A 22,835-nucleotide genomic window follows, 5' to 3' on the forward strand; every position below is an offset into this window, starting at 1 on the left:
TCGAAAATCTGAGTTATGCACGTGGAAGCCACAGGTATATCCCATAAAGGTGGCTCACAGGTATACGGCGAAAATATAGTTTTCACCGAGTCACTGCTGAGTCATACATGTGAAACACAGGCATAAGGTAACTTGTATCGCACAGTTAACAATAAGCTGTAAAGACAAAGTTGTGTTGCTTTATTCAAAAATGTGAAAAGAAGATTGAATAGCATGTTGGACAAGCAGCATTAAGCTTATATTTTGAGGTAAAGTCGGCCCGACCAAATTGAATTGTTTGCTCGGTTTGTTGTTGAGCTCTGACCTCTGTGTTTTGGGGCTTAAAGAGATACTGCAGGTTATGAGCTTAGGTTCAAGTACACAACAAGTACAGCTAAAATGTCAAAATGTGGCAAATGTAACTTTTATGATTTTGACAAGATAATTCATATTTACAATGGAACAGCCGGAAAAACAATTATAATTTCCAAAAAAATGCTTTGGAGAAAACTGTGAGTTTCGGTGTACCAGAGAGCTGTTTCAACTTGAAGTGATGCAACATCAAGTCTGAAAACGGGTCCGATCGAGACCTGGCTTTTCAGGTTTGTGTGAGGAGTTAAGTTTCCTTCATCTGGAAGAAACTGCTTCGACTACAACACTACAGCTGAGGCTGCCATTAGTTCTACAAGTATTTGGTCAAATGAAAAAGTATTTGACGAAGTACATTTATAAAGAACAATATAACTGTAAAACAGTTCAGGGTAGTCAGAGTGATCACATTTTGAAGTGAACATAACTGCATGTAGCAAGTTTTCTTACAATCCATGTTCCAGTTGTTGAGACATTTAACTCAAAGTGGCTCCTGAGGAAAGATTTGAGGATCTCCCAAGTTATTAGTGTCCTCTGGACGAGACAAATCTGGACGAGACGCAGGAATAATGCACATGGGTTTTGAGTCTCTTGGTAGTTGTGTGTCTTTGATGTGGTTTTGTGAGTGTGACCATTGAGCAAAGAGTTTTACTTGGTTCCTTCTCTTTGTGCTCATTTCTGTCCCTTTATTTTTCACCTTGTAGTGACAACAATGGTAACAAATTACTTTGGGCTATTTGTGTCTCCTCTCTGCCGCAGCTTGCATCTTTGTGGTTGTTTTTCATTATTTGTGGTCACCTAAGGGAGCATGCATCTTTTTGTGGTCAATTTGTGGCCATTTTTGATGCAGACTTACTTTAGTATGTGGTCATCTTGCATCTTTTCACAGTTCTTTTGATACTTTGTGTCTCATGACATTTATTTTAAGCCTCTCTGTGCCTCTGTGGTTATCTTGGCTCCCTTTGTTATTTCCATGTTACTTTTTGAGGTTATAGAGATTTGTCATCACCTTGTTTCATCTCACTGGAAATTTTGTGACTTGCATGTCCTCATAACCCTTTAAACCATTGCTCATGTGCCTGCTAGAGATGCTCAGTCATCCTCCCATGCCTCTGAGAACCCTGAATGTCAGGATATTTCCGTCTGTAGCAAAGTAGTGAACTGACTGGATTAATAACTGCCTAGCTGCTTGTGCGGCTAAAAATAGTCAATTCAGTCTCTGTTCGGTAAAAAGATTTGGATGAACAATAACAAAAACTAAAAGTTCTGTTTTGATTGAACAAGCATAGCAATTTATTTACAAACATACACAGGTAATAAGTGTCACCCATGAATCTTTCCTCACAGAGTACTTTAGGTGCATCTTACAGCAAAATCTTTGGGTTTGCAAACAGAAAGAAGCTCAGTGTTTTTCACCTTAAATCAATACAATCCATGCTTTTCTGATGACAATTAGTCTTGTGATCATTTCAGCTCCAATACCATCAATACGCAGAGCAGCATCGAATGATCCTTGTGTACGCTTCTGATTCAGTGGCTGCTGAATACCGTGGTAGTGTGACTAGAAAAAGATTAAATACATGCCAAGAGAATTGTTGCACTGCTAAAGTTGCTGATTTTCATTTTTTTTTTTTTTACATTTTAGAATTCAAACCAAGAAATTCCAGTTGAAAGCAGATGCTTGATCAGTCACTGATCCCCGCCGGGCCCTCGCTTTAGAGGCTCTTACCCCTCACAGAGGTCAGCAGTCAGTGTCAGCTAAAGAGAAGTGTCCCTGTGGCCTGTTAAGAACTCTGCGTCTTGCTCAAGGACACTTTACCAAAGGAGATCGGTACAGGCACAAGGTCTTAACCCACATTCTTCAGGCCAAACATGGTTCCTCCTTACCCTACCACCAGTTCTGGTCACTGGTTTCATGGCATTTTGCACTCACGAACAACTCTCCCATAAGAGCACCGTAAATGTGCTGGCAATACACTCTAACATAGAGCACAGGAAATTTGACTCTGATAAAAGTGGGTCTGGTCTCAGGGAATCCATAGCAAGCATTTGACTGCTACAAAACAAATGGAATATTTCGGTGAAAATAGAATGTCACATCTTTTCTGCAAGTACCTCTGTGCAAACATTCATACATTTTCATGCGGATACTTGTGGTTAGAAAACTGTCTGGAAAGAAAAAGAAATCAAAGGTCCACTTAAATGATGTGTGTGGTGCTTTTGAACACAGCTTTTTTTTTTTTTTTTTTTTTTTTCAGAGAAAGTTCCCAAACTCGTTAAAGGTCTGAAAAATAGTCCCCCTTCCCCCGATGTCATTTGCAGTATGCAAAAAGTGCACTTTTAAGACAATGACTTGCAAAAAGATGAGTCGCCCCGAGGAATAACAGTCCAGCCAAAACCAGCCACTTAAAAGGCTTTTGTTAAAATCTTATGTAGGTCAAGAGGTAACCAATCATACCAAAGTTTACAAAGAGGAGATTCATGAAAAGACGAGATAAAAAGAAGAAAAAAGTTAAAAATCAGATTCAAATGCAAAAGATCTCCTAATCAACAAGAGAAAATATACTGTATGATGGAGACAAGGAGATGAGAGACATGCAAACTGGAAAAAACAGCTAGTTTGCTGACAGTTAAACACTTTTTAAGGGTCCACGTAGTGACAATGAATGTAGAAGTCAAATAAAAGGGAAAAAGTGTCTTTAAAAATGTGTCCCTTTGGCTGATTGCAGTTCTGTGAGAGCAAAGAGGGTAATGTTGGTAGTGACGAACGGCTGCAGCTCAATGACAACCAAGAGAGACAAAGAGAGGTCGGAGGATGGATAGTGTGGGGAGCAGAGGATCAGGAGGAGGAACCGGCGGTTGTCCTCCTGATGGGTCACTATTGTTAAGAGGTCTGCAGCAGGCGTCTGTAGTGGGGCATGATCTCATGTTCTGGGAGGTGCAGGTTGAATTCCAGCGCCACCAAGACGGGAAACTCGAAGGCTATCAGCTCTCTGCGGTTCACTCTGAACCTCTCCTCAAGTTTCTGCCAAAAGAATATCATGAGAGTTAGGATGAGACAACAGATGTTGTAAGTTATTTTTCCATCATTGCCGTTAAAGCTAGCTAGGTAACCCCAAATTAATTAAAGAAATGACTTGCATCCTTCTGTTTTTTTCATTTAAAAAAAAAAAATTTGTTAAAGCTGCGGTCGGCAACTTTTTTTTAGTCATATTAGCTTGAACTGTCATGGGATTCTGGAAGTAGAATATTAAATAGGCTGTTTAGGAAAAATAACAAAATCTGTAGCTCCCTCTGAAGCCTGTAATCATGCTTGCAAAAACCGAGCGCTCCCGGCTGTTTTTAACCAATCAAGTTAGGGTGGAGGAATCCTACCTGTCAATCACAGCTTGTGCACACGCTGCTGAGCGTGAGTCTGCCCCAGCTTGTGTGCGCTCACACTGGTGTGAACTCACGTGCACAACCTCGTCCACAGAGGGGGAGGGGTTTGGGGGGCGATTCGGAGCTTGGTAGAGGTTGGGAGAGGGACCTGAAAGTTGTATCAGTTCGAATTTTCCGACTTTAGACTCGGAATTTTGAAAACCTGCCGACTGCAGCTTTAATGTCGATAATTCAATTAAAATTCATACCAGCATATGTCATGCCCCCTCTCTATTATTGCCTCAATCTTGGAAGATTCTTATTTTCTACATCCTTGACACCTTTCAAACCTGGAGATTTTTTTTTACCCAAATATTCCAACAGTATTTTTTTCCTCACTACCCTCTCAGCTGTATCTGGCCATGTTTTTAGAAATGTAGCTTCCCATCTTCCATTCACCTGCCAGGGACCTCGCTGACATTTTTAATGAAAAAAACAAACTCAACTGTCCTTTAACCCTCACAGGAATCCATATTAAAAGTGACATAATTGCATAAAGGTTTTTGGAGAGACTTACATCTATGAGATGCTTAACCTCGTGTTTCTTGAGATCACCGCCGATCTTGGCAGCCAGAAGGACGCAAGCTCCAGCACAGAGTTTGCGGTTCTGTTTGTTTAGTTTGCCTTGAAGAACAAGTTTTTCAAAGTAGACGAAAGCCATGGCCACCGTCGGTTCCTCATACCCACATTCGTCCTGGGCCAGTTTTCTTATCTCCCTTTTCAAGCTGCACAAAGTTAAAGAAAAAAGCGATTGAGGAAGGGAAAGGAGAGAAAGAAGGAAATGAAGATGTGAAGTTTATCTTTTAAAAAAGCACATTAAAACAACTACCATTGAACAAAGTGCTGTAGATGAGAAATAGTAGTGAAAAGAAAGTACTTAGTAAGACAAAAATGCAAGAGCTCATGTTTCAGTTAAACTGCAAGTTAACTTTTTTTTCCAATTAAAAGAAGAAAAAAGCTCTCTAATTCTCTACTTTTCAATCGGTTTACCTCCGTATCTTACTGAGAGTGAGTCTTATGTGGGGAAATTTCTCCTTGAAGGTTTCGTTCATGTCCTTTTTGAGGTCAAAGGGTTTGACGTATTCGATGACCGTAGTCTGAAAGGAAAACCAGAGGCGGTGTCAAAGTGACCACACTCTCACCACTGTGTGTAACGTGACTGAGCCCTCACACCCAAGTGTTGGATTCCACCACCTGACAATGAGTCTCACCGGGTGCTGTGACACTTAAAGGACCAATGGTGATATTCCATGTTTTTAGTCACTCAGTGGGGTTACAAGGCACTGAAAGGATCGGATTAAGGGCTAAATTACAATAAGACTGAGTTATTAAGTGCATGTAGACACCTTAATCTGACAACAAATTGGATCGGATTAAGATCGAGATAATTCGGTTGAAAGTCAAATTACACATGTTTGCAGACGGTGAAGCACGTGGTGAATTACACTTTGGGTTCTGCGCATGCTCGAGATTTTTTCCCGTGGTCGTGAACCTGAAGTCGGAAGAGACGATATTACTGTTGTAGTGGCCGTCACAAAGAAACAAACAACGCGATGGAGAATGCGCCGTTGTGCATCGCGTTTGTGCAATAAGCAGCTCATTACATACGAAATGTAGAGGGAAGCAGCTTCATCGTGCTCTTTGTTCGCCATTTTCTCGAATGCCTGAGTTTGATTCGATTCATTCACCGCCATATATCCAAGGATAAGTACCCTTGCTCAACTCATTCTTATTGTAATTTAGCCAATTATCCGATCCTTTCAGTGCCATGTAACCCCACTGACTTTCAACAGATCAGATCTGTCATAGATACATATAGTAGGAACGTGCACTGTTGTGACATCATTATGATGACCATAAACTACACAGGTTACTTTTAGTCAGCGCCACATACACTGTCCTTCGGGGTAAATAGCACAGCAAACAAACATTTGTTAAATAAAATGAATAAGCACTTGTTATGTTCTTTTACAATTGGACATCTTTAGTGCCACAGATAGAAAATTAGTGATGAAAAGCATTAAAAGAGAGACGCATTGTTGGTTTCGAACAGGCAGCCTGGTTATTGTCAGCCTTTTCCTTGACAAAAAAAACAAACAAAAAACATACATGATCGTTAAACAAACGTTTCATGTCTTTGTAGGTGTTTGAATCACGACTATCAGGGCAAATCAATTACCTTTGGAAAAACGAGAAAGAGAAGCAGAACCAGTGATTCTTTTACACACTTTCCTAATGAGCTAAAACAGTGCAGAAAAAGCCGTCACTTCAAAATATCATTTCAGACACTTTGAATCTACCCAACAGCAAAATAGGTCTGCAGGAGAAGAGGAACTGAAGATGGAGCTGAGACACGATTATTGGAACGAAATCTTGAATGGAGTGAAGTGATCTCCCTCACGTGCACAGCTGTTTAACGCAGCCAAAAGTTAAATACAGAGTTGAGTAAAGCCTGACTGTCTGATTCAGTTATGCTCTTCCAGTCTGACCTTTGAAGTCTTAAGGCAACAGCTGGTTTACTCTAAGGGCTGGCCCGTCCTCCCTGCCAACCCTTTGCTGAAAGCTGCAGATTTGTCAACAATTTGTTTTAAATTATTGTCAAAACTTCAGGAAAACGTCAGCAAAAGAAGAACATGCCCATGGTGAGGTTTGTCGGGTGGCAACAGCAGGCTTTGAGACCTCTTTTCTTCAAAATGGAGCTTTAGATAAGGTGGAGGGAATCTCTCCATGTAGCACGTAACCTTCAGTACAAGAGGTGCAATTTAAGTTTTCAACTTTAATTGTTTTCCCCTAAACATCATAATTTCCTTTCATCAAAATGACTTTATTGAAGTTTTGCATATTGAGTGTAAATAAGAATTTTATATATATATATATATATGTATATATATATATATATATATGTATGTATGTATACATATCATTACCTGCCTCAACTTAAAAGTTCTGTTAGTCATGTGTGCAAAGCTGTCTGTGCTCAACTCCTGAAATGCAGAGAATTTACTGGTTGAATTCCTGTAGAAAACACAATAGCTATCGTTGTCTGATGGTGTTTCGCAATTGGAGGAAGAAAAAAAAAAAAAAGCCTGGTCTTGTCTAACATTTCTGCTGTGTCAGTCCTTGTCGTCCTAGTCCTCTGCCAGTCTCCGTAGCTAAAACAGAGCCCAGGAAAGAATGAGGAGGGAGTGCAGTTATTTCTTTTTCCAACCACAATAAAACATCCGTTCCTTTCCGGGTAAGTGTGAGAATGATTACCGCTGAGGCACATACTGAGGCTGTTGCACTGGTGGAATGGCTCTTTAATCGCTACTGCCCACAACAAGGAGACATAGTATGTTATTCATTCAAGCCCAGAAAGGTAGAGGAGAGAGTGTACCAGTGACCTTGTGGATTTAAAACTGTCTGAACTGTCATCTTCCAGACTCCTTTTCAAAAACAGCTGATAAACCTAAGGAGGCTCTTTTAGAAACAAAGTGCAGACAAATCTTTCCGGTGTTATTGTTTTTGGTTGTGGTGGGAACAATGAGAACAAAAGGTCCAAAATGAAGACACAAATTCAAATACACACTGGGGAAAAAAAAGGGGAAAAAAAAACACTACAACAATGAGAACTCTCAGGACATTTTGAAACAATCTTTCCCATCTCCTCTCAAGAGAAGAGGTTGCTGTTGTTGCTGCTTTATTAGAGATGGTCAAAGTATTTTCTCACCATGTAGGAAGGGAAGATGAGGACCCTCTTGTGTTTTCCACAAGGCCACTGCGGATCATCCAGTAGATTGGGGTCGTACTCACCAAAGTCCCCCAAATCATTCCCTACCGTGAGCACAAACACAACAACAACAGAAGCATTTCAACCAGTTCCTCTTCCACTAAAAAATGCATTGGTTAACAAGGTTGAGGTTTAAAAACATTAATTATCAGTAAGGTATGTATTAGTAGTCCACTAACCCGTGTCTAAGCTGCTCTGGTTGCTGTTGGCACGGCCCAAACTGAGGCTGCGGTGGCTGGCGTTGCGAGACTGAGAGAAGGAAGAAACCGAGTCGAATGTGTTTCTTCGACCACCCAGGACGTTAGTGGGATACAGGAACTGGGTGTAGGACACAGTCTGCAAATACATATATACTTATGATGTTTCTTTAAAGAAAATAAAGTAGTTTGATTGAAGAGCTAATTTAGCACTGTCGTAGCCCCTCAGCAGCAAGCAACTGACAAACTAGTGAGATGGACCATTTTTTTTCAGAAATGCAACACTGATGAGGTTACGGCCCAGTTAACTTCACCGGTGAACACAAATTGAATGCCCTTCTAAATGAGACAATATTGTGGGAAGCTGGGGAGACACAGGGAGACATCTTTGTTTCCACATCCACATCTTTGATGCATGCAAGCTAAAATTTTAGCCTTACTAAGCATTACTTTAGGCACGTTAGTAATCACATATTTCAAAAACTTTCAATCGCCTGCATACTTGTACTTTATTATCCAATTGTGTTAAATAATGTTTTATCTTCAATCTATTACAAAATAAAAAAAGTGTCAAATTAAAAGTTTGGTGTCTCACCTTTCCATCTGCTCCTAACTCCACTCCCTCCAGCCCAATCACCATCTCCTTGGCACTTGCACCTCCTGACGGGTGACGCTGACGCCCTTCCACCTTTACATCCCTATTGATCACAAGACCTTTAGACCTACACATTATACGGCAGCTTCTTTTAACTCCCACCCCTTATTTTAAGTCTTGCTTAGCCTTTTTCTAGCTCCTCTCATCTCTCACACACACACACACACATACACTTTCTACAAATATAGACCGTATATTGATCTATGCTCATCAGCTGGCCTAGTTTCTGTAATTGCTTGCGTCTTTTGGTGAATCTCAGGGCATTCTGAAATAAAATGTGCCCTTGGGGGGTAGGATGGAGGAGAGAAGATTTCCACTTTTGCAGGCCAGCCTCTTTTAAGTCAGGTACTGCCTCACCAGCGCCTGAAATGCCATACTGCTGTGGGAGATATGAAAAAGGTCTAACGCTCTCCTGAAGCAGAAAACAGATGGCTGGAGACCAAAGTGTGTCAGTGGAGCAGTGAGCTGTTTTGAATGGCCCACATTGTGTGTTCCTGATATTTCTCCATTTCATTTTTTTGGTGCACGAAAATTACATTAAAACTAAACTGCGTGCCCCTTGAAGTACTGATCAACTGACACATGACAGTCTGTCACATTGAAAAATGGCAAGCTGATGCTGGATGAAATTCATTTAGCTATTTGAATGTGAAAATGTGAATATCTGCCTTCGCTTTAGGGGATTTTTATTTTCCTGAAATCTCACAAAATAATGATTTTATCTGCTGAAATGCAATGTACAGCAGATAAATAATGGTTTGATATTCTGATATCAAAATATTCACCTGTGTTTGTGTCATATCAACTTCATCTTATGACAATATTTGTAGTGCAGTGACAATACAGAATGACAGCAGAGGCTGTTGTTTTCCTGTTATCTTTCCTGGCTCAGCCTTGCTTTCTGTTTGAAACTGTGTACAGATGCACAGAAATAAATGACACAGTGAGTCCTCAAATGACTCTCCCAGTGTTTTGATGACACGAGGGGCCAATCTGTTCTAATGAAAACGTGTTATCTTGCAGGCAGGCACGTCAGGACACAATGTTGACAAATGCATCATAGGCACGGAGATCCCCCTGGTGCAGATGCCTTAAAGAACAGTGAACATTAAATGGATAATAAATAAAAACAGAAGGAAGCAGAACAGATGGAAAGCTTTCAAGGGAGAGAGCTTTTCTATGAAGCCATTCAGAAAGTCAAAAGGTTGCACTTCATTCGGCTGAGAGTACAGAGAAATGAAAGGAAAAGCTATTATTGGTTAGTAACATGCATGGATCACAGCTTTCAAATACATCTATGTTAGTAGTTTTTCAATCTATGTAAAATGCGGTTCGTGCATTGCCAAATGTTTCAAAATCTGGCATCTGGCAAATTAAGAATGAGTAATAATATCACTAAAATAATGTTTAGCCCTGGACACTTACCTAACAAACAATTTACCCTCATAAACAGTTTAAAGCTGGCTTGTTTAAAAAAACAAAACAATTTTTTACCCAACTTCACCCATTTAACTACACTTACAAGCATCATTAAGTTTTCCTTTATTAATTCCACTGAAAAAGTTCGCTCTCAGCGTTTGACCTATGCCAGTTAGGATCCAACTGTAACTACACTCCAAGGCCTTGGCTATTACCTAATCTGGATGTCTGTTAATGTCAGATAAACCCAGGAGTAGAGCCAGTCTGGTACAGCGAGAACATGAAACTCCACCCAAAAAAACCCATCTGCTGCTGCAGGTATCAAAGCTGTCTGACACGACAGTGGAGACCCATTACCAAAAGTAAAAAAAAAAAAAAATTAAAAAAATAAAAATAAAAAACAACCATCGATCAATACCTCACAACCTAAAAGATAAGACAACTAAATCAACCTTTCTTTGCTTTTATTGTTTATCAAACTGAAGAGTTTTTTTATTTAAAGGTGAATCTGTAGGATGTAAAAATCTAAAACAGTAGAGTTATATAGAATTGATTCCATTTTACACTCACATTTATGGGGTGTCAGAACTAAAAGTTTCCACTTAAGACTATTGAGCAAGTTCTTCAAACGTTTTACTAAGGCAGGTTAGGCATATCAGGTACTCGTCATTTTGCTGATAAGGACAGATATGCGCCTGGGCTTCAGGTCTCTGCTCAGTTTAGCATATTTCATTTGTATTATGTTTACCTGAGTTACATTTTTTGTTTAATACTTTCACATATTCAAAAGGTTTACTTTAAGGTGAAATATTACTGAAAGGCATAAATCTTCAATGTTTAATTGTTACCATTTCTATACACAGTATTGTGCTCTTCATGTAAAACAAAATAATTCAATTTCTTTTCCTCTTTTTGTTTCCTGACTGTACCATTTCCATTTCAAAGTCATTTATCTGATAAATGAAACATCTTTCATCTGTAGCATCCTCTCGGGCTTTGAAACTTTAAAAAGGTTTCAAACAGATATACTGATAATGTGAAATTATCAGGAAATGTGAATGCATTTTTTTTTTTTTTTTAAATAAAAAATTTCATGTGCGAAGCTGTGCAAAAAAAACAAACAGTGAGAATCAAATCTGATCTCCAAGTATAAGTTTTTTGGAACAACAATGATCTGCTGTTATGTTCACCTTTGCTTATGAAGCTCATTCTTTCAGTAACATGGAGTTCCTGTTACTGTAACAATAATAATAAGAAGAGGACATAGCACAGGATAGAATGTAAAACTTTATCCAATTAGCAGTTTGTGCTAAGTCGTCCAAGAAGATGTTGTCTTGCAATTAAAGCACTCGAGTAAATGAGGCGAAATATAACCATGACCAGCGCTGGATGGTTTATTAGCCCTTGATCTCGCACTGATTGACTGGCTTAAGAAACTCCACTAATGCCCTGTTCCTTTTCAGCTCCTTACTGAACTGTTGTATGGGGCTTTTTCTTTCTGTGCATTGTCACTCTCTTGTGTTTATCTGTTACCTTTCCCTTTTCACTTCCTCTAAACCACCCCGTTTCATGTGACCAGGACGGTGTCAGAACAAAGGTTGTGCTACGGCTAGTCCAGATGAAAGCCAGGTGGGTCCCCTTTACAAAAGAAAAAGGAAACGAGCATCGTCTGCAGTTAAGATAGAGATTAATTCTGCATGAGAGGTGTGAAATGTAAAGCTGGCAGAGAATAAAGAAAAACGGTTAATACCAACTCAGGATGATGACATGCAACAGGAAGTTTGCCAGCATCATCGGGAATTGAACCAGTTGACAAAATATTAATATAATTCTGGGTTAAAATTTCTAAAGCTACAAACTCCCCCTGGAAATATGTGCATGGCAAACAGCAAAGCCAGCAATACTTGCAACACACAAAAAAGATCTGAACAAAAAGTATAAGTGCCCAAAAGCCACCAGAGCCATTATAGAAAAAAAGCAATACAAGCAACAAGCATTAGGCTACAACAATGTCTAAGTATACACACAATAATTGAGCCTTTAAAGCCGTTTATAGCCCACTATTTAATCGAACTATGAAGATAAAAATCCATCCACCAAAACTTCAAAGGGAGTGTGTCCACAGAAAAGAAGATGGATGAGAAAACAAAGAGAAGGAGGGAGCACAGGTCGGACGGAGTTACAAAGTTTGGCATGCTGCAGTATACATACCCTGCTTGGCTACAATCTCGATAGGGCAGGACAGAAAATACACTATAGAAGGATCTTCTGCCACTGATAAGGACTATCCTATGAAAACAGAAATGGTAAACAAGCTAATCAACATCTATCTGACAAGATCCACAGGTAAAAGTTGGAGAGAGTTTGCAGTTAAAAACTTAGAATGAAGAGAGTGATTTGAAACCTCAGTGTAAGTGTGTGTTGTTGTTTTTTTGGTAAAGTTGCAGATATTGTCAGTGGTTTGAGGGCAACGATGATGCTTTTTTTTTTTTCCATCATCCTGTTTTTTAAGTTAACTTGAAAAAAAGTGTTGCTCTGTACTTGTTTAGCAGCACAAAAGGCAGAATGGCTCTGACTCTTAAGGTAACAACAAAAACCTCCAAATTATTTCTGCTAATTGGTCCAACTGACAGACACAAAATAAATCATACTATTTGGCAAAAAAAAAAAAAAAAAAAAGGAAAACAACAGTCCTAGAATGCTGCTTGTTTCAGCATCAGTTGAGGAAAACCAACTTTACAAATCCTCTCTTACTTTAAAATTTGGGACTAAAATCTGAACTGACCTCTTAAGAGTTGCTAAACTAACTAGATGTCCCTCTAAATATCAACCACATGCTGAATAACAGAACTGATAACTAATAAATTCATTCATCCATTCAATCATTCATTTTCCACACCCACTTCATCCCATTCAGGGTCTGGGGGGGTGGGGCTGGAACCTATCCCAGCTGCAAGGGGAAAGGGGCAGGGTACACTCTGGACAGTTCGCCCATCCAAAGATCCAATACAGTTTCGAAAAACAATGCAACTACTCCACAAAGAAAGGGACCAGAACACGACCACATCGCACAAAAAAAAAAAAAAAAAAAAGCTTTCAGAGCCATCTTTAAAATGATGATATTACCGAGACTCTTACATGCCAATAATTTCTTTGAAGTGATTTGTGTGCTGCTTACGTGCCAGTGTAAACTGTGGAGTAATGATCTGTGATTCAGCAGTGAGATTGATTCTTGGTGTAGTTACAAAATTTCAACTGTGATCAAAGAAATATTCTAATTTAAAAAAAAAAAAAAAACAACAAACGTATCAAATCATAATACTATGTTATCAGACAGGATTTCCAATTGCATTTCTTCAAAAGTGAGAATGGCATGCTGTGACTGGATGGGGCCCACTCGGTTCAGATGTGGCCTGTAATGTGAGAAACATTCAAACTGCACTTCATTAACTGTGGCAGCCCGCCATCACTCTCTGAGGACTTGCATTGACTAAGGGTTGAGGTCGTTTGCCCTCATACCTTCCATTGCGCATATCGTGTTGCCTCAGATTCTTTATGAAGTGGATTTTCTTGAAGCTCTTCGGCCGGGGTGAACCCGACAGGGTTCGGCATCTATAAAAAGGACAGGAAAAACACCAGGCCAAATGTTAAAAATGGAAATGCAGCAGCATTTGGTGCGAATGTGCAGAGTGGGTCTATTCTACCTTCGGAGAGGAGCATTTTCCTCAATGTCCTCCAGAGTTTCGAGTGAAGAGCGCTGAGAGATGAGCCTTCGTCTTGGAAGAGAGAAGTCAGAAGTATGAAGTCAGGTGATGTGATGAAAGTAATTATGTAGCAAAAATCTACAAGACCAGCTGTCATCTTGCAAATCGGCTTTTGGGAGAATCAACTGCTGCAGAAAAATATTAATCCTTACAAGGATCTTTTGTTTTTTTCTCTCCCTAAACTCACACAGACACTCATGAACAGCACTGCCAAGCAATTTGATTAAAAGGCACAACACTAAAGAAACTAAATTCCACCATACTTAATACCTAAAAGTCAGAACAGAAAAATGTCAGGCAAAGTTTTAAAAATATAAAATGTGCATTTGGGCATTACACAGAGTTTAAGGCCAATACTTCATTTACTCACTTAATGCAAAAGATTAGAATTCATTAGTGATTTAATCTAACATACATCTAATTACATCTTCAATGATATAAATCTCTCACGTTGATAGGGATAAAAATGTTTGGGACAAAAGACGGGAAATCTCCCAAGAATTTCATTAAACGGTGACGGGCCAGCAGCATGATTGAGTATAAAAAGAGCATCCCACAGAGTCTTTCAGGAGTGAAGACACAGACGAGGTTAGTACTCTGTGAGAGGCCGAGTGAGCAAATGGATGAGCAGTTTGTTACGTTATGTTACGTTTATGTCAAATATGAAACTGCAAGGAATCCCATGTGCTCATTTAGTTGTTTTTTTTATGTCATTAAAGGATTCAGAGAATCTGGAGAAATCTGTTTGCAGAGGCTGGAATCCAGCATTGACAGGCCATGATCTGCAGGCCCCGCAGTCAGCTCTGCATTGTAGGCAGAGAAGATTCTGCAGAGGCAATTAATGCATGAGTTTGAGCAAACCTCACCAGTGAGCACATTTTGTTACTGCACAGCTTCTTCACTCTGGCCGTAGACTGCCTTCTGAAATCATAGGCTCTTAGGAATATGCAGGATGTTCTGGACTACTATTATTATCACAAGTGTCTATTATTTATTTATTCATTTATGTATTTAGTTTAATTCTCACCTTTAGAACATGTGGAGATTTTAAGGCCATATTTATGAATACTATATTGTTTTAATGTCAGAATTAGAATTCTGCCATTGCCAAATGTGACCGAAAACAGTTTAATTGCATTGTTTTATCAGTCCAAAGGCAAATGAGGCAGATATCAAAGGCAAGTCGAAAACTCTAAAGTGAGAAAAAGAAAAAAAGCAGACAAGATCCAGAAACACTGCTGCCTTGTCTAAATACAGCCGTCTTTCAGACTAACTGAGAGGAAGTGGAAAAAAGTGTCCTGCGGTTCAACAAATCAAAATTTTAAATCGTTTTTGGAAATCATGCATGCCATTTCCTTCACGCTGCAGAGGAAGACAATCGGCCTTTTTAATCATCAAAATCTACCATCACATGACACGAGCGGCTGTAGCCCAGAATGTAGAGCGGTTGCATTCAGTCAGAAGGTTGTTGGTTTAATTCCCAACTTCCCCAGTACACAAGTCAAAGTATCCTTGGGTAAAATACTAAACCAGTTTCTCACCTGTAAGTCCCTTTGGGTAAAAGTGTCTGTTAAATGAATGTATCTAATCTAATGCATGTGTAAATTATCTAGCTGTAGGGGCATATTTTCTGAATGATATATATATACAGTATATATATGTACACACACAAGTTTGGAGCTACATATACTATGATCTAGACATTTCTTTCACAGAAAGAAACACAATGCCTATCAACACCAGCGTAAAACAACAGCACGGTTGCAGTGTGGTACTTGGTGCGAAAGGCATACTTCAGTTTGTACTCAAAAAGCATTAAGATCCACTATCCAGCCCTTGATAAAAGAAAGGGTTTGGTTACTGAAAGCTTTGGAACATGTTCTGGGGTTAATACACAAACTGTCAAGACTGCTGTCCTTAAACGCCACGGTGTGCCTTTGTGGTCAATGATCTTCCCAGGCCTGCGTAGATCACTGAGAATTTTCCAGGATCAGAGCAGCTAAGAGGATAACGAGCTGGCTCTGCAAGCACTTTGTGTAACACATTTGGTCACAGATGGCCTTTATTTCACACTTTAGTGGCCGCCTCAACAGGCTAATTCTGCTGGGCCACTTTTTTCACGATCAGCTGCCAGTTTCAGAAAACAAACCCACATGTGATAGCAAAGAATGCCTAAGCCTTTCCAAAATTTGATCACAATTGCATGTTTAGCGCCACAGTAACAATGCAGTCCAACTCATTTGTCAACCTTAAGAAACTGGAGACACTTTAAGTGGCGGAAATCAACACATTAGCGGTCAAATAATGAAGGTTGACACATTTTCCCCAAAGTTCTGTCATCCTGCAGTAAATGCAACTGACACAGGATTACAATTAGACAAAGCCAAGGAAATGGGGAGATAAGTTACTGTTACTAATGTGCATAATGTACAATCGTGTACCATCTCGTTTATTTCATGAACTGAAATTTGCTCCAATGTTGTTGGCCTTGAAGCAGTAAGAAAACTGGACCTCTATCGTGATCCACACCTCTTCACAGTCAAATGGCAGACAGTGGAGTGTAAAGTCAAGATAATGGTTAATAAATGACAGGGTATGAGCGCAAATTGACAAAAAATGACTATGCTTGAGGATCTCCCAGAGTTTAAACCAACATAAGCTGAGTAAAGGTTGTACACCAGAGGAGATGGGGTGAGTTAAGTGAGTTAAGTGCGAGAGGAGCCAGACCACTGAGGCAAACAAAAAAATCCCAGGGTCCTATTACTGGCTCATAGTTTGCACTGCTTACCATGAACCTAATGATCACAAATGAGTCAAGAACATCAACCGAAAAGAAAAAGAAAGAAAAGGCATGACCAGTAAAATTCTTCATCGAAATAAATTGAATGATTAGAAGAATTGGCAGCTGACGTAAACTGTGCCTCTGCTGGACTGAGTTGGAAGGGTCATAATAAAAGGGCCTCTGCCTGAGGCTCAGAGGAGTGGGATCATGTGATTTATGGCCAGCCTTTAATCATCCTCCTCCTGCAACAACACTGAGAGGTGGAGTGGCAGGATAAGGATCTATGACTGTAGCTTTCCTCGCAGGGCCTGGTCTCTCCTGTGTCTTTTCTGTTGGCACGTCCCTTTGTTTAGTAGGTTACTGAATTCTGCAAGAAGCCACTGGAACGATTCAAAAATATAATTATTACCCAGCAGTTCTATTCAGTTCCATGGAGCTCTTTGGCTTTTTTTTTTTTGTTAATCTTTTTTTTATATATCAGCTTTGTTTGGACGACAACTGAGTGCGTTAGTTCACTTGAACCCCTTTCATCAGTCTTTTCCTGCTGTCGCATGCAGCCATTAATGACTATTTCTCCACAGGAAATTCTCTAATGGCTGCTGGATGTTTTAATAGACAAATCTTTACAAAACTTTTTTATCCAAAGAATGTCTATTTTTCTTTCAAACCTTGTTGTACAGCCACTAAAAAGCCATTGTTAGTAATACATTAGTCCGGTGCTATTTAATAAAATTAAGTAGTTATTGTTAGCTGTAATCGCTCTTGCTCTTTACAGTCATTTTGCATTGACACACAAAGAAGGCTAAATCTACTGTTAAGGAATTCAATAATAACTTCAACTAAAGCACATATGAGAAACTGACTGGCACTAAGTTGATCTCACTAAGTTGGAGGGTGTTTCCACCAGTTTCAACGTGTGCAGCATGCACCCAGTGGGCTGGGTAGTCTCCACTTCTTGCATGCTATTTTCAGCAAGTGAAATCCTAGAAACACTCAAAAAAGAGCAAATAAAATTATTTTTTTTTAAAATCATCTCTTTGTTTCAATAATATATGGAAGGCCCCGTTTGACCAACTCCAAACACTGGCTGCTTTTGCTGGAACCGGTTAAATTGAGAAAAGAGTCCAAAAATGAGAAAAAAAAATTATATGAAAAGATTCATGAATGACCTGAAAAGATTAATCCTCTAGTTTACTGAAAGAGGAACGTTTCCAGCTTGTGTTGACACAACTTAAGTGTGCGTGTGGGGACTATGATCAAGCATTTGTTGATGAACAGCAGCAAGACGTGCCTTTAGAGCAAAAGAGGTTTTCAAGGCCAGTACAAAATCCTGGAGACAAAAACACGGGCCGGGCCACTCATTCACTTTAGAGTCGACTCTAGCAGTCAGGGTTAGAACAGTCAGTATATATCAAGTTTGACATTAACTAGGCCCAGTCAGAGAATTTAAAAGATAGGGTTCTATCCATCAGTTTCTGCTGTTGCTGCTTCAAATCCTTCAGTTTAAGAATCTGCTATTATCGCAGTTCATAGAGGATTTCTGCAACAGATGTATTGAAGCGTTTGAAAGAGCCATTGATAATCCTGCCCAGTGGTGCCATGCAATGAAGCTATAAAACTCAAGTGGACCATTCAGATGTGGAGATTAGATAGTTTCACACGTACAACCTGTTGGCAGCTTGCCACAGGACACAGTCTTCCATTTTGCTGCAGAGTCACTGAGTGAAAGTAAATGCTCTAGCTTCCTCCACACAAACACAGCCCCGGTGGACGGAAATGTGATTATTTTTTGAAAGAAGAAAAAAAATAAATAAATACAGTCAGGGCAGTTGAGCCTCTCTGATCCTCTAAGGCACAAAGGCACCAGGAGAACAAAAGGGATGGATGAGCAGATTTGAAAAATAAATGAGCACAAAGGAAGATGAAGAAACTCTCTTGTGTGTTACAACAGCGATAGCTGGCACTCTTAGCTGCACAGAGTGAGAATCACAACAAGTGATAAAGTGAAAATTAAAAGCTGAGGTCCAAATTGAAAGTTTGTCTAGTTAGCCAGAGGCTGAACCTTACAGTCAGCTCTTGGGGGCTTTTCTGGGCATTTGATGACAGCTCAGACAGTGAAGGTCTCTGTGAAGGAAAATGAAGCATTCTTATATAATCCTGTGATTACGCCAACCATGACCTCAGTGAACAACAATCAACCTTATAACCAGAAGTATGTGACCCAATCACACAGAACTCCAGACAACCTCTATGATGGCTTGTACTGCTCGTTTACCAGCTAGTGTTTGCTGTGCTCAAAGCCCTTGAGAAAAAAAAATTGTTTGAATATTGTAAATTTTTCCAAGCTACCATATGTTTGGTGAGAACAAACCCAAAAAAGATGCGATACGCCTCAGCCTGACTGTGATTTAAGAGGAATAGAAATTGTGAAAATTGTTTTACACCTCGGGCTCACAAGACCAGATGGTGATAGGTGCGTTATATTTACAGCACCGCTCTTGGCGTGCTGATTTATGATGCATGAACGCTGAGGAGTGGAATAAAAACTGAATATTCAGTTATCCATCATATCTGCGCATTAGATTCTGATGGTCTGAAGGAGCTTTGGCCTCAGAGTGCGTGTTCTGGCGGCACATCAGAGGCTCTGCAACTTCCTGAATGGGTGCAGGACTGAAGGCCAAAAAGTCTGAGGGGAGAGTGTGTCTCTGATTCCCCTGAGAGAGGAAGCGGAGGACAGAAAATACAGAGCAGAGAGCCAGGCTGCTTCTCTGAAAGCCTGGGCATCCTGCCTCTCCCAGCCAGGGACCTCTGGACGCGTTTCCACCAGCTTCCCTCGAAAAACAAACCAGTTACTGTGCAGAGCGCTCGTCTGTCTGCGCATTGGTGGAATATGGCCGCTCTCCATCAGCAGGTTACTTATTTCTCAGTTTTAGAATTCATGCTGCGTGGACGTCCTCCAAGCATGTACCAAAAAACAGAGTACAGTCAGAGTTCTGCGTTGTTAAATGAGAAGCAGAACCCGAGTGGTGCCAGACACGCAACACTGTGGTTATGTAAAGAATCTCAGGATATTCAGTAATGGAAAAATCCTAATCGTCAACATTTTGGTCAATATTGAGGTCACAATTATTTCACGTATTTACTTGCAGACTTTTTCCAGAACATCTTGCATGTATCAAACTTGTAAATAAGAGGCGTCTTTATGGTGAAGTTGGTGGGAGACAGTGTTGTCTGGTCTGGAGCAAGGTCTAGACAAGTTTGAACCTTACTACAGTATGGCTGCTGTAAAGGAAAGGGATGTGTTGAATATATAAAGCAAGACAGAATAACACATTATCAATAATTATACGCAATAATCATCGATGGAGGCAAAATTTTTAATTGAAATAAACTTCAATGAATTCCAAACCCTAATCAAATTGGAGTAGTTTTCTTACGTAGACTAATCCTGAGCACAAAAAGTTTTCCTTTTAAATTCTGATAGAAGAATAACTCATCTGTATTCTATTCATGGTTCTTCAAGGGCTTCTTGCACTTTTAAAAAGTCTGGATTTTCACGTTCACCTCGTGTTTCCAGGCTTGTTTACTGTTTCCATACTTGTTTATTTCTGAAGAATTACTCAGTGACGCTCGACTGGACTCTGAATCACTGCAAGATGTTGCTTTCCTTATTCCGTGCACTTTTTTGAATCTGTGCAACTCTAGAAAGCAAATATATTTATCATGTCTTGAGTGATATTTTACTTATTTCGTGTACCCTTTTCCACCACAGACTGCCATAGCCTGTTGGTTTCTCTGTGCGATTTCCATGAGGCCGAGAAGGGGAACTAGATGTTTATTGAGCAATTTCACCATGAAGCAGATCTTCCTGAAGAAATCAGGCAAAAAGCACGAGAGGACTGAGAGGATTTAGCTATGAATGGAAAGCTGAGAGGGGAGGATTGGGCAGCAGGTTCTGACAGCGAGAGAATCATGAGATGACTGTTACTGACAGTGGTCTTACTGTGACGCAAGACTCTCAAATCTCTCTTTGCGGCCCGATGTGAAGATGAACTAGACAAAGAGCGCAAATACAGGCAGCCACGTGAGACAGCAAGCCCCTGTTGCACATGGAGTTGGACAAGGGTGTAGGGTTACAGGATGTTCACGTCACGCAAAGAAGGAGACAGCAGGTGTGCACAGACCTTTTAAAGTCGCATTCATTAAAAAAGGTGTAAGCAGATTTGAAAAAAATGCAAAAGAGAAAGATGGGAAACTAAAATAGAGAGGGACTTAAGCAGCTGGATTCCCTGAACAGATGGGTGAGTCTTGAGGTTACAACCGGAGTACAGCTGAACTTTTCCCTCTTGCTGAGTAATGTTGACCAAGCCAACTGTGTTGCTTGGTATCTAAAGCAACTTTTCCAAGCAGCTGACTGAGACATTTACAGGAAAACAGCTCTTAATGTCCATTCAATTAGGCCTCTTTATATTGTGGTAGAGCCTGAAACAAAGCAATGAGCACTGAGAGTTCATTGTAAAGCTTATTCTTTAGGTTTTCCACCCTTACTGATAGTCAAATAGGGGAATGCTTTTGAAAAAAAAAAAAAAAAAAATCTGCCAATAGCCTACAGTTCTCACTGTTACTTTCCCCCCAAAACAAAATATGGTCTTAAACTTTTTCAGTGGCAAGCATTACATTCTTCCTACTACTCCAATGCATCTTTGCAGAGGCACACTTTTGTTGTTTGCTTGACATGATCACAACTAAGCACTGTGCAGAACCTGCAGACAGACTTGAACCTTTTACCATGTTGTGCATGTCCCCGACAGCACACACTGAAGAAAAGCCGTTGTTTACACTGTTACCTTGACCTTTGCTGCTCTATCTGTCCGCCCTCCAGGCAGTAGTTCGGGGAAAATTGCCTGGAGTAGGGGGCAGGAAGGATTCCCTGAGTGTACGTCTGCAGCCTCCCTCTGGCCGACGCAGGGACCGCGGAGAGAGGCGAGTTGAACGTTGAGGGCAAGAAAGCGTCGCCCTCTGTGTCTGGGGCAACAGTGGCACCCGTGGCCAAACTGGTCCGACTGCCTGCGAGGAGAGCCTGGTTTGCTAAGGCGAGCGCCTGGGCGGCTGTGGTCGCGGCCGCCTCCGCCGCAGAAGCGGCAGCAGCTTCGGCGGTGCCAGCGGCTCCATGCGCCGCACAGCGCTCCGGAGAAACCAGGCTCTGTCTAGTCCGTGCTTCCGGCGAGTTATCCTCTTCGTTTTGATTGTCTGCATCGTCTTGCACGGGTCGTCCGTCTAAAGAAATGTTGCTTAGAAAGGACAGCGCCGCTTGCCTCCTCCTCGGGTCTATGCGTTTCCGTGCAAGCTCAATACTGGAGTGCTTTATCTGAAGCGTGGCTGTGGATGTGTTGCTGCTCGTGGCAGCCGCCATGGTCCACTTCCAGAGATCCGAGTCCCCGCAGCGGCAATCTTACCTTGTGGACATTAATATTGTAGTAATCGTACTTGTGTTGGTGAATGGTGGTGGCCGTCTTTTAAGTACATGCGTTTAACTGGGTGAAAACAGGGAAGGTCACGTGTGCGCAGTATTGTGGCAGCACTGGGAAAATTTGGACCAATGGGCTACCAGGACATTTTTTTTTCATACCTTTTTCATGACTGCTGAAGCCTCCGCTCTCCTCACCGGCAGTGCATACCAAAATTACATAAACTAGACATCTCCTGGCAGTACCATTGAAACACTTGGAGGCTGTCAGCAACTTTTGATCTGTTTTCTGTCTCATCACACACACACACACAAATAAGAAATGTTTAGCATTGTGTGGAAACTTTCAGTGCTTCTTTCTCAATTCCAAATTTCACTCAGGCAAAGACCTGCTTTCTGCTTCCTCGATGCGCACAAAGTGCAGATGTGTGTTTGGGCGCTGGCAGGATGAGGCCTGGCTCTGTTGGATTTGAGAAAATAGATAATTTTCTGAAACATGCGGCTCAGCATCTCCGAAGCAATCGCGCCCTCTGTCTGCTTGACACGCATGCATTACGTATGCAGTTTTTTTTTTTTTTTGGCCATAACCTCCTTAAATGTGCCATCTAGCGGTTTTTGGGTGACAGCTGCAGTAGAGCTCAGAGAAGACAGAGCTGGAAAAGGCTCAGCTTTTGGTTACTCGGATGAAGAAGTTATGAAGTCACGACTGTAAATGATATCCAGTTTTGAAGCTTAATTTTCCAAATGAAACAGGTCTTTCTGTGAAAAGTGAAAATAGCCAGAGAAAGCATGATGGTTTGCCCCATTGTTCCCTCTCAGTTCTTGGATTAATGTGAAATTATGCATCTTTTCCAAACTCCGAACAAACCTGACAGGCTCACTTATTCTAGACCAGTGGTCCCCAAACTACTATCATTCTGTATTAATGTTATTTCACTGTAGCTTTAGTAAACAAATATGCCTGTGTAGACAAAATACTTAACTATTGTTAACTCAGTTTTACTTTACTCTGTA

General features: G+C 40.6%; 1 protein-coding gene across 3 annotated transcripts; it reads right to left on the reverse strand.

The window, feature by feature from the left end:
* Window positions 1-2,563: 2,563 nt before the first annotated feature.
* Window positions 2,564-21,919, reverse strand: cables1 (Cdk5 and Abl enzyme substrate 1). Of its 3 annotated transcripts, none has more exons than XM_075483154.1 (10): window positions 21,202-21,917; window positions 13,513-13,584; window positions 13,328-13,420; window positions 12,020-12,097; window positions 8,330-8,432; window positions 7,717-7,873; window positions 7,478-7,581; window positions 4,759-4,865; window positions 4,286-4,493; window positions 2,564-3,373 (listed from the first exon to the last, which is right to left on the reverse strand). In XM_075483154.1, the coding sequence occupies exons 1-10, from the start codon at window positions 21,765-21,767 to the stop codon at window positions 3,233-3,235; spliced, it is 1,629 nt and encodes a 542-aa protein (XP_075339269.1). In that variant the 5' UTR covers window positions 21,768-21,917; the 3' UTR covers window positions 2,564-3,232. The 3 variants fall into 3 exon arrangements, with proteins under 3 accessions (XP_075339269.1, XP_075339271.1, XP_075339270.1); XM_075483155.1 differs by lacking the exon at window positions 2,564-3,373 and adding an exon at window positions 3,381-3,877 and having other exon boundaries at window positions 21,202-21,919; XM_075483156.1 differs by lacking the exon at window positions 12,020-12,097 and having other exon boundaries at window positions 21,202-21,916.
* Window positions 21,920-22,835: the final 916 nt, after the last annotated feature.

Source organism: Odontesthes bonariensis, chromosome 14, assembly GCF_027942865.1.
Source record: "Odontesthes bonariensis isolate fOdoBon6 chromosome 14, fOdoBon6.hap1, whole genome shotgun sequence".
Taxonomy (NCBI): domain Eukaryota; kingdom Metazoa; phylum Chordata; class Actinopteri; order Atheriniformes; family Atherinopsidae; genus Odontesthes; species Odontesthes bonariensis.

What these genes read in the sequence shown, in the direction of transcription:
- cables1 (XM_075483154.1), bottom strand. Translation starts at nt 21,767, where the DNA reads ATGGCGGCTGCCACGAGCAGCAACACATCCACAGCCACGCTTCAGATA. An exon ending in CACGATATGCGCAATGGAAG is followed by an intron (nt 12,098 to 13,327) that starts GTATGAGGGCAA and finishes CTGTTTTCATAG; the next exon opens with GATAGTCCTTATCAGTGGCA. An exon ending in TCATCTTCCCTTCCTACATG is followed by an intron (nt 4,866 to 7,477) that starts GTGAGAAAATAC and finishes TTTTCCTTTCAG; the next exon opens with ACTACGGTCATCGAATACGT.